This window comes from Pelecanus crispus, chromosome 1, assembly GCF_030463565.1.
Source record: "Pelecanus crispus isolate bPelCri1 chromosome 1, bPelCri1.pri, whole genome shotgun sequence".
NCBI lineage: Eukaryota > Metazoa > Chordata > Aves > Pelecaniformes > Pelecanidae > Pelecanus > Pelecanus crispus.
Window position 1 is genome coordinate 128,948,837 of NC_134643.1, and position 17,109 is coordinate 128,965,945.

The 17,109-nt window shown below is 37.3% G+C and overlaps 1 protein-coding gene across 1 annotated transcript in view; it reads left to right on the top strand.

Annotated features, from left to right (window-relative positions):
* EFHC2 (EF-hand domain containing 2) overlaps window positions 1–16,627 on the top strand; it is a 62,622-nt gene extending 45,995 nt beyond the window's left edge. The window contains exons 11-15 of the mRNA XM_075727042.1: window positions 1,095–1,228; window positions 6,099–6,296; window positions 6,892–6,984; window positions 13,960–14,065; window positions 16,532–16,627. Of these exons, the coding sequence (XP_075583157.1) occupies window positions 1,095–1,228; window positions 6,099–6,296; window positions 6,892–6,984; window positions 13,960–14,065; window positions 16,532–16,627 (627 nt within the window). The remainder of the gene's footprint in view (window positions 1–1,094; window positions 1,229–6,098; window positions 6,297–6,891; window positions 6,985–13,959; window positions 14,066–16,531) is intronic.
* The last annotated feature ends 482 nt before the right edge of the window (window positions 16,628–17,109 follow it).

Consider the following 17,109-nt stretch of genomic DNA (forward strand, 5'->3'; position numbering starts at 1 on the left):
CCTGGAGCACTTTTGGCATATGCAGCAACTGCTTTCTCTAAATCTCAGCATGTTACCTGCAACCACTGATGTATTTATTAAACTTGGATCACTTCATACTGCTCTGGCAGTGTCATAGGGACTTTAAATACCCTTTTCTAGATCCCTTTGAACTGATACAATGCTGTAGATGGACTTAGCATAATTGAGAGCGAGGCCCAATCTCTATTGTGATTAGGTCCTTAATACCAGTCATACCAAATTTCAAATAATTACTAGTTAAAACAACATTGCTTACTGGAAGAAATGGGAGAAAACTATTTTCGGACAGTTCATTGTGCTTTGTAAGTTAGGTAGAGCATGGCAGATATAAGAGCATATCAGATATTCATGGTTGGACTCAACCCCTATTTAATGACTAAATACATGTTTTATGTTAAAAATGAGTATAGCAAATACATCTTTGGTAGAGCTCTAACACAGGAATCTGAATGTAGGGTGGAAGCTTAAGTGCTCCAGTTCTGTTTATCTAAATTTAATTTTATTTTAATGACTATATTGAGAAGAAATAAGCATTCTTCTTACATGACAGGAAAAACTGGTTCCTAACAAATTTCCAATCTGCTAATTCTGAGTATGTAAACCAGCATACTCAGTCTAATATGAGTAAGAACATATGTTCAACAGCTCATCGGAGCCAACAGTGAAAAGATTCATTTTAATGTGGTGAATTTTATTAATTGAGAATTAAGTGAGATGCACCAACATAAAATGAGGACCAGGTTATTAGAACTGTACTTTAAATGTTTCTGCTTCTGCTTTAACAATTCAATGTTTGAAGCAAAAGTGCATGTCCTTTTATGTGGCTGGAATAAGCTTTCTGAGAGTGCATGATCTGATGAGTTTTGTTTAATTTTTTATATTCTCATTAGGAGGCAACTTTTTTCAGTAGCAAGCTACCCTCCAAACTTAACACAGTGCTGAGTTGTGCATTTGAAGTGAGACATTGAAGCACTTCAACATTGCCCTGCATCTTGACAGCTCTTGCTGGTACATACATAGTTGGTTGCATAGTGCCTTTCTCTCTAATCTGTGTCTTGCTTTCCTTTGTTAAGTTCTCTGTGGCTGATATTGGTGTCATCCTCAAGAAACTGAAAGACATAGCGGAACCTCGTTCCCGAGAAATCAGACAGGTGTTTGCAGCTGCTGACCCTGAGCATACCAAGGTGATTGAGTATGACCCTTTCAGGTAAGACAGTGGATTTTTGGTTTTTAATAGTTAATGAAGGCACGCTCCCCAAAAATGTGTAGAGCATGACTGTTCCTTGATGCTTTCTGCATGTGTTAGCTGACAAATGGGATACATTTGTTTTACATTTACTTGGAGACTGTATGTGAAAAGGAAAGTGAATCCATGCCACAGAAAAAAAGAGAAATGCAGTAGTTTTAAGTAAGCTGAAAAGCACAACTAAAATCTGTCTACTTTTTATGGAGCTGGCACAGGGTGTTGTGAAGAGGGGCAAGTCAGCAGTAATATATACACTGAAGGATAAAGAAAAGCCTATTCTGAGAGAGTCAAACAAATTAATTGGTAGTTTTGGAATTCAAGAAAGAATGTTTGAGCTTGCCTCCTGAAAATTATGTTATTTGGGTTTTGAATTATTGATAAAGAAGAGAATCTTTGCAGAACCACGATGTATTGAAATTATAGGATGCAGTGATAAACATCTTTAAAAAAGACTGGAAAGCAGTAGTGAGAGCAATGATTAATGCTTGGATAATAATTTCAGCAGAGGTAGGGTGAGTATCCATACCTGGATTCTGGCAATGATCCAGGTGTGGCAATGGGCAAATGTATAGATACTTGAAAGAGGAAGTCATGTTCAAAGGCAAGCTGATTTCAGTTTGTCCCACAGCCAGAACACTTGAGCATATGAACTGTGTTGGGTACTGGTGAAGTTAATGAAGTGGAACAGAGGAGGAGATTTTGCCTAGAAGCATTTTGGTTTTCACAGTGGTAATATACTATGTGTTTAGGAACTGTCGTAATAACAGAGGCATATATGTAGATGTATATTGTGTGGAATGTCAACCCTATAGGAATGTTAAGCAAGGCAGAAATTGCTTCTGAAATATCTTAGAAGATCTATAGATCAGCAGAAGGTTCTTCCAGCAATTCAAAGTGAAAACAGTGAGAAATGAAAACAAACTGGTACTCAGAAATGAAAAATAAATTATTAAAAGGTAGGATTCAAACTAAGAGAGGCCACAGTTATTGGCAGTTTTTGGCAAAAATATTTCTAGACTTGGATGTTTTACTCAACGGAAGCAAGATTCTGAGTTGTTAACTGCATTAAGAAGGACAATGTTATTACTAGAGTAAGAAGTGGAGAAAATGGAAAGTTCGTGTATATCTGGAGAAACTTTATTGCACTTGGAAGAGGTTTCGAACTTATATGCACAATAACTTTTTAAGATCAAATAATTATGGTTTTGGTTCAAATTATGAAATAATCATATGCAAAACTTTGTCTTCTTACATGCACTAAGAGTAGGTCAATGTTTCGGAACATTTGCATGACAAAATTGGTGGAGCACACTTTTAGAAGGGATGATTGTGCTTTTAAACAGCAGGGAAGGATTGTTATTTTATCAAGAGACGGCTCAGTTGAGTGTAAATTTAATCACAGTCATACTCTGTGCAGCTGTGAACTGCCCAGCTGTTTAATTTAGGCTAGTGCTGTTCTGTGGCATGGAGTAAAGTATGTCTAGTTATATGGTATTGAGGCACTCGGTTTCAGCAACAAAAATGCAGTAGCCCTCTCCATGAGTAAGAGAGAAAGCAGTGGAATCTGTGTAATACTGTTTCTTTGGCCTCAGTGCTCAACTGGGCCTGTCTGAGCACCTACTAATGGTCTACATCTCTCCTTTGGTGGGACCACAGGGGGTCTAACAGGAAGCATTCACACCGCCAGAGGAAGAATTTGCCTCTAAGGAACATTTAACTTTTGTGCTTTATAGTGATAGTAGATTTTGTTTCTGTTCATTCATATTATATCCTGTAATCTGAAGGATCTCTTCTTTTTACTATCCATGTATCTTATTTTAGAATGAAAGAACCATTTTTAATGACGAAGATGAGAGCACTTCTTTGCATCTATTAAAAGTCAAAGATATTTTACTGTGAATAGAATATGTATTTTTCTTTCAGTGTTGTATTTTCTTGTGTACATCACTGTTTATTTTTAATATGTTGTGGCATTTCATGATTATAACTAACTACAAATGATATTTTTAGTACAGGCAATTATCTGTGTGACAGCTTCAGCCAGCATGATAATCCTCTTTTCTTATCTTAAATACAGCTAAGGCATTACTGTGCTCTGAATCTGGATGTTCAGATTTCTTCCTTTCTACCTATGTAATTTGATATCAGCTGCATTTAAAAATACACCTATAAGCATGATTTAGTGAAACAGAATTGTAATTATACAATTTATTTTAACTACTTTCAGAACCCAAATCTACAGCACATCATTCAAGAAGTAAATACATGGCGTACATTGAAACTATCCCCTAAGCTATCGTTAAAACTATCAAAAGCTTTGTTAAAAAGAGAAGAAAAAAACCCCTAAAACTTAGATGCCTGTGCATCACGTGGTCCTATCCAGACTGCTTTTTCTCATAAGCTACTGGCAAGACTGTTTGCTGTTAGAGACAAAGAACCATGTGGGTTTAACAAAGATGCCTATCTTCAATTCAGCTTGAGAAACAGCTCTCTTAAGCAGTTAATTATTATTTCTTTCTCTACCAAATTCAGATTTCAATCTGTCTTATTCTTCTAGAAGAAAAAAAAAAGTAAAACAAAAAGCTGTGGGAACAATTGTTGCAGCTTGTTTCTTTTTGTCAGCAAGAGTTTAGATATAATATTGCGTGTGAATCTTGGGTATCACTCATTAGTCCCTAGCAATCACTAGAACATTCCTTAATTCCCAAATGAGACAATAATTTTATCTGGGGGTTTTGGTGACTTGATTGTCACTGACTGGCTTGAGAAAATAAGAGACCTTTAAAATCCTGACACTGGAAAAATCTGTGCCGTGTGTGGAAATCCAGTCTGTGGAAATATTCAGATGGGTGATGTTATCTACATGCTTTCAGCTTTGCCAGCCCAAGCATTTAGAGCACCAGGCTTATCGGGCAGTATTGTCCTCTTTGTGTTTGCAGTGGTATTACTGCAGGCTCCAGGAAAGAGGCTCCAGTTTTGACTGGATCTCTGAATGCTGCTACAATATAAATAATAATATTCAGTAAGTGGAATAATAATACTGTCAAAATAATGATAATATTAATAGTTGGACCAAGTTTTGGTCATTGAGTTTGCATAATCTCAAATAAGGTTTGCTACTGTCAGCAACTTGTCATCTTCTTATATTTATCTCCTGCCACTGCAAATAAAGGTTCTTTCTGATTTATTTAGTATGAAAAAAGCAGCAGTTGAGTCAAAGTAGACACTATACAGTGTTTAACATCCTTTTTTGAATAGCTGTGTAAGTGCAATCATATTCTATGAAGAGATATCTTCCTTTGAACAGGACTGCACAAGCCTCTGAGAGGAAACAAGTGAAAAATTATGTTTTGTTGATAAAATTTTGCAATTTGGAAGGGTACAAAGTTTCTGTGCTTTCAGTTCACATGTGGATGTTAAGAGAGTCATTATCAGATTCATTCAAGAATTTAACTGTTCTCCAGCCAGAAGTTTGAGTCTTGAGTCAGAACTTTGTGCATCACTAATAATTTCTTCCATTTGTTTTCAAAGATTGATATATAATCACAGTGATGCAGTACCCTCAAGGGTACCACGAGGTATGGCTCTAATTGCACAAGCAATTACGATGAAGTTTATTCTTAGTGCAGTTTATCCAGAAGTATTATATATAATTAATCTAATTTTGGTTGAGGCACATAGGCCTATGTTGATGCTTGCTGTTAAATAAAATCCTGTTGAACATGAGCTCACCAGAGGCAGACATTTGGGTTCATAACACCAACGTATAGTTACACTAAGCCAGGTTTGACAAGAGGCCTTGCAACAGCTGAAGTAACCTACAATTCAGGCCATTTTTTTCCAGGAGATCAGGAAGCCTCCTAGGTTTCCTTGCATACCTCACTACTGGTGTTTTTCTTCCCTTATGTTGTGTCACCATCCAGGACATATGAAGAAATGAAGAACTCTGTAACCATTGAAGGCAATAAAACTCCTACTACAAAGACAATGTACTGTTTAAAATTAGTCCTTCTCCTCCCCTCCACCAACTATATTAAGCAGAGGGAGATTGTTCTGAACTGTAATTGCTAGTCCTGGTTCTTAAGCTCCAAAGCTTGTGTCCATTTGCTGATATACTACAAGTGCCTTCAGGACCTTACCCAGAAATCACTTCAGCTCTATTACCAGGAACAAATTCTTGACATTAACAGGAATGGCTAGTCATTCAGTGCCAGCACTGGCCCATTGGATGGATCTCAGGGACATTTCTTCTTCCTTGGGTTGGGCTGATTTGTTTAAACAGCACAAGCAATCTTGGGAGAGCACATCTCAGGCTCTTCCCTGCACAGCATCTGACTCTCCCCTGACAGTGTCCAAGCATAAACTGGTCTTGCCACTGCCTCCTGTCTTCCATTCTTGCCAGGAGGGCTTGTGATTACAAGTTGGATGTAATTTCTGCCCTCTGTGACCAACTTCTGTTTCCCTTCCCCCAGCTTTCCCCTGAAAGCTACCCCACAGGGCCAGCTTTCACAATGCTGCTAATATTCCATGTCAGTATGGCATCTCCGGTAAAAGGCTTCAGTCATTATTATTATGTTTTTTTTGTATGTGTAGCCAACTACGGAGCAAATGTGGACATCCTGCAAAAGTTTAAGAGTTCAGGTAATTTCCATTATACCTCCTTGAACAGATCTAGATTTCAAATTTAAGTAGATACATTCTTTAAAAGTGTAAATACAGCATTTTATAATGAGTGCACTTTAATCCTTTCTTCCCCCCCAAATCTAGTGATTATTAACTGTTTTTAACTCCTTTACTTAAAACTAATGTAGGCTGTTGTTTTTGTGAACAGAAATTTGATATTCAATATCACTGATGGAGCATTTTCAGAGCATGAAATTGTGACTCTTGGGCGCTGTTACAGTGTGAGAGATGAATATGAAATGGACCTCCACTTACTTCTTGCAGTGGCTCAAGAACAACTAAAGAAAAATGGCTTTGAGAATTTTGAACAACTGTCTGCAGTGCTTATATACAATGACCGTGAAAAGTAAGTTTCCTCTATTTCTCCTAAGCTGTTATTTGGGAAGCTCTGCTTGCAAAGCTACCTACTTTCTGTTTGTTGCTGACCAAATGATAGATTGCCACCAAAGGATAGTATTTGTAATGTTAAGCCTCTCTCAGCACTTGACAGTAGACAAGAAAAGGATAGCCTTTTTGTCTCTTTTTCATTTTGTTTGTGGACTTTTTACTATAGCTGCTGTACTGAATGTTCTGTGACATAATCAGATGCCTGTTCACAGGCAAAACACAGTATTTTAAAGCAAAGAGGAAAAATAGTGATTTAAGGGAAAAAAGAAAGGATTTGTAGCTGATTCTGTATATGACTCATTTGCCCTTTTTGTTCTCTGATGTCACAGATAAAGAATCACAGAATCACTAAGGACTTCACTGTGTGGGAGACAAGCCACCACGTGCACTTCAAGTTTCTCGGCTTTGTAATAGCAAAATTTCATAAAACCTTGTTTTCTTTACCTCTACCCCAGCATTCCTCACGTGTTTTCCTATTCTCAGCAACATTCACTTGAAGTAAATCTGGAAAATACCTAATGTACGCTTCTCCCCCTCTCTTTCTGTTTGCGTAGATGTGGAGTGCTGCCCCATGAGATGTGCAGGACTATTTGCAAGTCTTTTAAGTTGCCAGTGGCTGATGATGATCTGCAAGCTTTACTGACCATGTAAGTTAAGGGCAGATAGTATGACCTGCATGCATGGGTGCAAATCAGTGCTAAATGTCTATTGCAGACACAGTTCTTAAGAATTTCTCATTTATATAATATTAATAATTTCACGATGCTGATTTTGTCCTTTTACACATGTGGACTTTCCCATTTATAGAATATTTATAATCAACTAAGGTGCATCCATCTTAGCAACTTTTCTTCATTTTGTCTGGCATGGTAGATCATCCGGGTTTTGCCAGAATTCTATGGAATTAGTCTTACGGGATTCAGCTACTGATACTTATCACTATCAGTGAGATTCACTTTTTTTGCATTAGTTGTTCCTGTGTATATGTACGGTAAAACCCAATAATCTTATGAAAGCACATTATGTGAGTTTGAAGAAACATACCAAAATGAATACAATGAAATGTCCTTGAATGCAGTAGACAGTATCAGTAGTAAATAAAAGTGATGTTACTCCTATTAATCTCACCTGAAACATATTTTATTGTAATTTTTAAAAAGGAAAAGGAGCGTTGGCATGGTTTTGGTATTTTTCCATAGCACATTTAATTGTTTCAAGACAAATTGCTTGGCTAGCTGTATTAATGGGGATAGAAGTGAAACGACCTAGTATTCAGTGCACTTGTATTAAAAGCTAGAGTTCAGAGTAACTTGTGGTCATGTTAAGTTTGGTTTTCATGGCCAGATTTTCTGGTAATAGGTTTAAATGCATGCTCATTGGTCTCTTCTTTCCCTTGTGGGAAATCCTTAAATGTTTTGTCTGTGGCTTCAGACTGTGTTAAAAGCAGAACCAGGTCTTGTCTTCTGTCATATTTAGATGATTTCAGGTAGATATACTTCTTGATTTCAGGAGGAATTGCAAACTAAGCATCTGGATTTATCAAATAATGAAGAGACTCTTGTCAGGCAGAAAAGTGGAATCCATTTTAATAAAGCGTCTTCATACTGCAAGCAAGGCTTCCTACTTAAATCAGTATCAACAAGACTGCTTTAAGAAGCCTAAGGGACTGTTTTTCACAAAGCCCCCATTTCCAGACCAAAAACTTTCAAAACAGTTCCCTGCAGTAGCCAGATAGATGACTTTGGCAATTTGTTTGCAGTTCATCACTTTTGACAGTTAGGTTACAAGCATTAGTCATCAGAAGCACGTCTGAGTTTTAGCATTAATCTAAACTCATTTTTTAGGACTCCTACTAAGCTGCCCAACACAAAACATGTTGGAGGACAATTGACATCCTGTACTAGACGAGGGGTTCTCATAGTTTCCATTTCGTAAAGGCTGAAATTGAATAGATGCACAGACAAGGGACTGGAGGTTTTCCTTTATGTACTGACTCTATGCTGATGAAAAACAGACAAGCCTGACACATCATAGGCTCCAGAGATGTGTTTATTGTTTGTGAATTTATACCAGGGAGAGCTTTTGAGAGATGAAACTCTTCTCTCCTGAAGAGTCGCAGTGTAGGCAGTTAAAAAGAAAAAGCCCAGTACACTATAATAAAAATTAGAGATAAGCTTACAAGACGAGGAGACTAAGGGTTGGATTTTACCCAGCTTTAGGCAGGTACCCATGACAACTGAATTAGGATTCAGCCGCTGTAGGTTCTTCTGTAGGCGATGGAGAATGAGAGCGTTATCTCCTCAGCCTGTATAAGAGCTGGATTTCTAAATTACCATCCGTTTTCCTTTGTTTCTGAAGGGGCTGTGGCCAGCCTGTATTGCAAATTTCTATATGAGAAAGGTAAATGGTGTGAAGCTGGGCCTCAGAAATCAGTGTGAGAAGTACTTCATATGATAGAATGCTATGTGCAATGCCAGTTCTAAGTTACAGTATCAGCTGCTTTGAAAAATGGCAGTTTATGTGGTGAGTCACTGCATTGCAGATAAGAAGGAAGATTGTCACATTCTTAATAATGTGTGCAGTTGGCACTCTGTGGTAAATTTATTGTTTCATGAGGGTGCGAAGTCAGGGAAAGATTTTTTTTTTTAAGTCTATTTAATAGGAGTTAATTTCCAGTAATCTGGAAATCGAAGAGTAGAGTTGGCTGAATGAGGTTTAGACTTTTCCTTTCCTCCTGCTTTCTGTAGTTTTCTTTGAGACTGAAGAATCATGAAACAGGCAGGTTTATTATTAATGAAGAACAGTCTCACTCCTGGGGAGTATGCAATTCAGTGTGGGCAAAGTTTGTCAACAATATTCTTTCCTTGGGTTTTTTTGGATGAGGAAGTATGTAATTTTGTGTCCATTGATGTTTCTGAAGCAAGCGGCGGTGGTGTTCCTACTGTGTGTATCTGTATTTATGAAAGAAGAAAGTGGTACAGTAAAAGTTGTTGGACTGCTTCCCACAAGCTCAGTATATATATAGCTAATGCACTAGCTGGACCCTGTTCAGCTATAAAATGATGCTAGACAATGTGATCAGATAATAGTTGAAGACTAAAGCTATATGTTTATTCAGCTTTGCTATCTGAGATTAGGTGGCAAAGACTTTCTGTAGGACTTAATGATTCTATTTTTCCATTTTGAAAGGCAATACTCTTAAAGTATTTATTATTTACACTTGTAAATTGTACTGCAATGATCTGTCACTTATTAAAAGCATGAGATGGGACTAGAAGTTACTGTCAAGTTTTGTGGTCACCTTCAGATGACCCAAGACTTTGTTTACTGTACCCAAAGACCATTCAGTTTCCACAGAGTGCAGGGAGAATTAGCACAAAGACTGTGAGGTTTCATAATACCCTTTCAAATTGTCTGCCTAAGAGTAAATTTGTATTTTTAATTGTGGGATGGTGGAATAGTGGGATTTAAGTACCCAACAATGTGTCCATTTTTCCAGTTTACCTGAGCTGGCCTATTAAAAAGCATTTCCTTTCTCCACCAGCATTTTCTCACTTAGTTTTTTAATCACAGGGCAATACAGACTTTTAATCACAATGTATTAAGCAATGCAGATGGTGCACAATTGTTTCTGCCAGAAAACTGCAGTAGTCATTATAAGCATTTCTTTAAATTTATGCAGGCATAATGAACAATTACAGTTTGCTTCATAAATAAATGTTGCTAAAGTGCTTAAGTAATGAATTTAGGGGTTTTTTTTTTTCCGTTATTTTTTATTTACTGCAATGCTAAATGTATGCTAACAAGGACTTAGAAAGATGCAGTCCTTCCCCAGAGGGTATATAAACAGCTGGCAGTTAAGCAAAGAAAAAATGGAGGGAAGAAAGAATGGATGACAAGTTTACATGTATTACACGTTGATTGTTCTGCATTAGTTTAGTTGTTAAGCATATGTCCCTATTTTTTAAACTATGTCTTTTAATTTCCCTTAAAAGTGGCTTTGTAGTTCTTCACCTCTCTGCAGTACCAAGATGAGACTGTTGGACTGTGGAGGGGGGCTTGTTCTGAAAAAGTTAATCCCTAGTGTCACAGGTAGGAGTGCCTGATAACAATGGGCCTCCTACATGGTCATTCCAGTTCTCAAGTCACTAACAGGCCAGGCCACTCTTGCCTGCTCAGCTTTTCCCTGGTTTGTGGCTGAGTAATAATTTTTTACCTAGTTGCCTACCTGTAATTTTTTTTTTAGGGCTGACCTATTTCTTTCAGGAAGGAAACCCCCTTTTCTGGCTACAGCAGTGTCCTGGTAGCAGGAACAAGATTGGAAGTGGTCACAAGATCTTTCTCCTGCACTCTGTCTTCTGCTCGTTACCTTTGATGCCTGAGACTCCTTATGCCATTTGTGATGAAAAGACTCTCTAGCATTAATATCTGGATCTCTTCAAAGAAATTATTTCTGTTATTCAGTATGCTGAGGAACTGATGGTTCAATTTATAGTTGTTCAAGATGTGGACAAATGTATACACAAGATGGTAGCCATTACTTAATTCATCCTGATCAGCTGCATAGACTTGTCCATGTTTGCTGTTTTAAATCTTTTCATATGTGCAGTTTGTAACAATGTAGATGTATACATGTGTTACACAGACACTATCAAACAGGCTGAAGAATCCCAACATTTTCTCTAAGATTAAAGAGCATGATGCTTCTCCTCTATTATTATCAGATTAACTTCTTAATAAATGTTATTCAAAACTAAGGAATTAAAAAAATTCTGCCTGTGCATTAACTTTTCATATAAATGTTTGGGTTACAGATCTCATGATGGGAAAGGAAAAATATTTGTAAGTAGCCTTTACTCACCAAAGCATCCTCAGGAATGGTCATAATGTGATTTAACCAGATTTTTCACATATCTGGAGTATTTCATTACAAATATATTTTTAGCAGCAGAAATGTGCGATTATTTCTGTAATGTCAAAGAAAAAAAAATCTCTGCAAACTATGATAGGGATGGAGGAGTGACTTTTGTAGTCTAAAATCACATGTATTGGTGAAGCCATAGGGCAAAACTGAAGAGAAGCATGGTTTCAAGAGACCTTTGTTGCATCTTCTTGATAAGACAAATCTAATTTCCTTTCCTGAGGAGCACTGTCAGTTTCAGTCATAATAACTCCAGCCACTGAAATGTATGACATCTCTGTCCAAATAATGCACAAATTGATAACATCTCCTCAGTCCATCTGGATACTCTGTGCCAAATTGCAAGTGTGTGCTTTTAGTAGATTGATACTGTAAGTCGCAGCAGGAAAGAGATCTAAAGAGTAGATTTTTTTTTTTCTTTCTAGATTATTCTAGAGTAATATTTTAAGTTGCTTTCTGTTGCTATTTAAATATGGGGTTTAGGAATCCCATTTCCTCTGCCCATGTTAAAGTCTTTGGTTACAATTAACTTCATGCCCATGTTGTCATCTCAGTTTGCTCGTGTTGTCACATCAAAGGACTTTTCTCCTTGTTAATGTTTGTCGAAAGCAGAAGCAATGCTTTCCTTGACTTCGTTGCCTCAACATAAAGTTTACGTAGTTACACGGCTTCACTTGTTCTTTATTTAAAAATCCTGCTTATAGAGCTCTGCATCTTGGCAGTAGACTTAATCTTTGGACTTTTCACAATAAGCAAAAGGTAAGTACATATATAGTAAAAGAAAAAAAATAATTGTCATGATGGTTCTGCAATTCAAAATCTGTGTGCCATAGCTTTTTTCCAAGAGGTATAAACTTTTTTATTGTCTTGTTACATCTAATGCAAAACTCCTTTCTTTTCCCAACTGCCACTTGCAAAAAACCTGAAACAATCAAGAACCTGCTAGAAGTGGGAATGGTAATTTTCTTGTGTATTGGATATATTCCCCAAAAGTAAGGCTTTATGAAAATGTTAACTTGCATGTGAGCTATTATAAAGAAGCAAGCTATCATAGGAGGGTTTCTCATGGCAATGTTTCAGGCTCCTCTTTAGTACTAGTAACAGTAGCATTCTTTTCTGACTTTGCTTTCATCTTCAGCATAACTCACTGTACTTAACATTCCAGTTTATCACTAGCATCTCTGTTTATGGCTCTCAGTATATTTTACTATTATCTCTCCTGCTGACTATTAAATGAAAGGTTTGGGGGGAGGAGAAGGAGAGGATGAGTTGCAGTTTATTGTAGTTTATTTTTGTCACTAGATTTATTTCTCCTCTTCTCTGGTATTGTTTTCCAAGTTTGTGCTGTAAATTGTCCCTTGAAGTACCTTCATGCTTAATTTTTACCAGAACCCTCTGCAGTGGTTGAAGGGTTTTGAGGCCCATGTTTTGTGCAGTGCTATTTCTTTAAGAACAAGATAAAATGGTTTTCTAAAAGACTTGTTTCCCGGACATGATCCTGCTCCTGTGCAGTAGTATTTGTCTCATGAGATTAAGGGGCAGAATTGTTTAACCTGATGTTTCCCACCAAAGAATAGGTATTGAATCTTGCTAGTTGTGTATGTCTCTCCATGGACCCCAGAGAAGCACAAACACTTCCAGGGACCTAAACCAGGTCTCTTTTATATGTAGGTAGTGTAAGGTGAGACAAATGTCATTCACAGAAGCTGCTAGTACAGTATTTGTAGCAAAGCAGTTAAGCTGTTCATTTCAAGAATCATTTGCGTAGTAGCTTCAGCTTGCGGATATCTTTCAAGCATTTGACTAGTCCCACTGAAATAACAGTGCTTCCCAAGTGCCTTAATCACTGAAGTGTTTTGCTGAATTGAGGACTTTTTTTCTGAAGCTGCTTTATCCAAGTCAGTGGCAAAAGGATGGCATGGCTTACAAATCTGCTCCTATGGGGTTTATTAGTGCAAGGTAATTATTTGAGAAATCTGAGGGAGGGAGATAGCGTGATCCACATGTACCTGTAGACATTAGCTGGCAGCATATATATCTTCATGTATTTAGGGGACCCTCCTAACTGACACAAATATATATTTATTCCATAGAAATAAAGAACAATGCCATAAAACAACTGCCAAATGACAAGGCTTGTGATTTTTGACTCTGGCTATTATTTGATAGGTTAGAGAGCTGTATGTTTGTCGATTGTAAATTGATCCCAAGGTGTGTGCAAGCAGCATTTCTGAAGGATTGCTTATTTTCAGGAAATGATTGTAGAAGCCATATAAAGCAGGTTAGTTGTGTTATAGCACAGTTCTCTTGTATCATTCTACCTGTTTCTCTTCTACACAAAGGAATCATACACCGATCATCCCAACTCAATATTTGTCACCAATTGTGAGATCCCAGTGTTGGAAAAGGTTGGCCAATGCTTCAAAAGTAAAATGAAATTAATTGAAATGTAATAAACCTTAAAGAAGTTTAATTCTACTATGAGAGACAATAATAAGGTGTAAGAATATGGAATAGAATGTATGATATAGAAGTCCTGACAGTTTGGTAGTGTTTTTCTTTACTTCTGCCAGCGTTTGGTAATAAAGGAGTAGAAAATTGTTATCCAAAGGGTAATGTATTAGTATGCTGTAGATAACATGATACTACTTTGTTAAAAATTTCCTTTAACCTTGAGTCATCTTATGGATATTCTGCTTAGGTTTGAAGATGACCGTAAGCAAGTTGAATATAAAAAGTTTGTGGATGGGCTGAACTGGAGAAAGAATCAGATCCCTGCTTTCCAGATGATAAAGGTTCCTCTCAAGGTAAAACCAGTGTATCTGAGCAAAGGAACAGTACAGTACATTGATATAATTTGTCTAGCTTTTAACATGAATGCTTTATCCAATGCAGACCACAACAGCTTTCATATTTGCATATTTGTGTCTGTTTTCCTCAAGTAACTATTTTTTTCTGGGAGGTTTAGAATGAAGCAGAGAAGTCAAACAGGGATGAGGAGCCTCACAGCACCCCTGTACCTAATAGGCGTCACATTTCTGTGACGTTTTTCTAGAAGAAAAAAGAAGAGAAGGGGAAATAGGTGTATTTGTCCATGAACAATGGGTGTGAATACCACTTCACCCACAAATATTGTTGTCACATGCCAAACAATCTGTTCACTTGCTGAGGTAGCCAGGAAATACTTTAAACTCCACTGACACTGCAGAAAATAGCTATTTATTTTTTATAACTCCATAGAAACGTGTACATAATACACCACATTACTGGTAGGCGTACAGCAAGAGCAGTATTGATGGATAAACTTTGTATATCTCCACCAGCCTGCTACTTAGGGTAAATAAAAATGTGGTATCAACAAACTACAGAGATTAATCTGATCTTGCCACCTTGTGCTGAATGGAACATTTTAAAATAGATGGTGCATAATGCAATTATGCTGATTTTTATAAACTTTGTAACAGATAAAACTGAAGCCTTTCTGCCAACACGTAGTTTTGCCGTTCTGGCCTAGCCAATGTGTTGCTATGCTTGTACAGAATGTATTTGATTGTATTCAGGCTGTTCAGAAATGTAGCATTCGTTTAAATTCAAGTTTGATGGTGACATAGTTTAAACCAATATTCCTCAAGTACTGTGCTATTAACCTGACTCTTCTCTCTTACTTGGCTTACCAGCTCTTTCTTCTGTAGCATCTCAAACTGTCGGTGATGTCTAACGAGGGCCCAATGCTGCTGGTTTGCTCTGCTTTCCACTGTGGTTTATTTTTCGTTTTGTCATTGAGAAGTTTTCTGTCTTGTACAGATCAAATGAAAGCCCTTCCACGTGTTTTATACAGCAGTCCTGTGGTTCAAAGTGTGCATGAGGTTTTGTTCAGTGGATATTCTTTGTTTGTACAGAAGAATTCTGTGCTTAAGTTATAACTCAATATTTAAACAGTGACTGCTCTCAGGAGATTGTGTCAGGGTAAGGGAAGGGGCCTTGTGAGCCTCAGTACCGCAGAAACAAAAAGGTCAGAGCCTTTGCCTGGAGGATTTTTGCCTTGAAGATGGTGCTAAGCTCTGTGCCAAAAAACAAGGGTGAGAGAATCAGGGGCACAGATACACTTGGTGTTGAATGTGTTTGACCATTTTTTCCCCTTACAGGATGGCTTAGGTAGCCATTGAGCATGAACTGATTGCTGGCAGGTGAGGGAAGGAGATAGCTCCTGTGGGGTGAAGGTGGGGTGCAAGTGGCAGTGGAACCAAGAGGCAGACTTCACAAGTTGAAGGTGTGGAGGAAAAGATGCTTGTGAAACAAGCGGGAGGTTGAAGTGGACATTTGTGTTGAAACGTATGTTCTGATCAGCATAAAAGATGACGTTTCGTTTGGGTATGAAGAAGACGTTATCTTTGCTTGGAGGAAGGACAGCCAGTGGATGGGCTTTCTGGGAGTGGCTGATGCCCAAGAACCTCAGTTGAGAATGGTACATGGAGTTACGGGAGGAAGGTTACAGCTGAAATCAAAAAGGAAGAAAGAGCATCAATAGAAATTATGATCAGTCATCATCATGCTGCAATAATCAGTTCCTCATCAGCTCCAAAGCCTTGCTGTAGCTGTCACACTGACATATAGCACTGTTTTAATGAACTGCGCCCAAACTGGTGCCAGTATAGTTAACTGAGTTTTATTGACTTTATTATTTTGTTAGTTAGTTACAATACCTAGGCTGTCTTTGGTACAGTACAAGAATATTTTAATGAAGACATCAATATGAAATGGAAAAAAATCAGAGAAAAGAAGGGATTTAAATCTTGTTGAACTTTGGAATCCCGTTGTCATTCTGTTCATGACTTACTGTGAATTAACAGCAATATTTTGGGGCTACAGTACCTGTATTTGACAGATAGATTTCAGCAACAGCTGTGCTTGTTCAGCTGACTTTTTTTCTTCTTTCTGTCTCATTATTTTGTATGACTTTCGGTGTTGAGACATAGATGACTTGCAAGACTTCCAAGCATAAGCATCTTAACGAAGAAAATATAGCATTATTTAATTTGAAAATATCTGAAAAAGGGCTAATGATAGAAAATATGTTTAATAAAATATTCTGCAAGTTTGATAAAAATACTCATGTAGTAATATTTTAAGAGGATGTGCTGTATAAAGATACACTTTTTCACAGATTTGCTTGTGGAAATGAAGCAGCTCATTTAATCTTATGTTGACCAGCTTTTAATTATTCTTGTTTTCAATATTATATTCTAAGATATTCTCTGGGTTACCAATTTCAGAATGAAGATGACTGGAGCAGACGTCCACCATCCCTTCCTGTGAAAGGGATCAGATACTTACCTCTGCTGGATGATCTGTTTGGCAAGGAAGAATAAAGTGATCTGTGCAAGGCACTGCTTTTGGATTAGTGTTTCAGCTCCAAAGCTTACTTAGACAGATACTGAAAACATTCCTTGTAAAAAAAAAAAAATCAGATATGGGTTTTATTGCATTTAATTTCTTATTCCAACATAGATGCATATTTTGTGTATTTTTGTAACTCCTTCTAAATCAACTGTGCTCTTTCATACTTATGCAAGCATAATTAAAACTGTATCCTCTAATCTTTGTGTCTGGTTATATGGAGAATTTACAAGTATTGAGAAATCTTTGAGTTAAACAGAGCAAAATCTGACTGACCCTGGTTTGTTCTGCCAACACAAGAGGTTGTTGGATGACCTCTTAAAATACTAGGTCAGACTATATTAGCACAAAAAGGTTATTCCATTCAAATCTCTCTTGCTCTTTAGCTTATATCTGTGTTTTTGCTATATCCCTGTGGTGATGCTTAAGTACTGTTTGTGTCAAGGTTTATTTT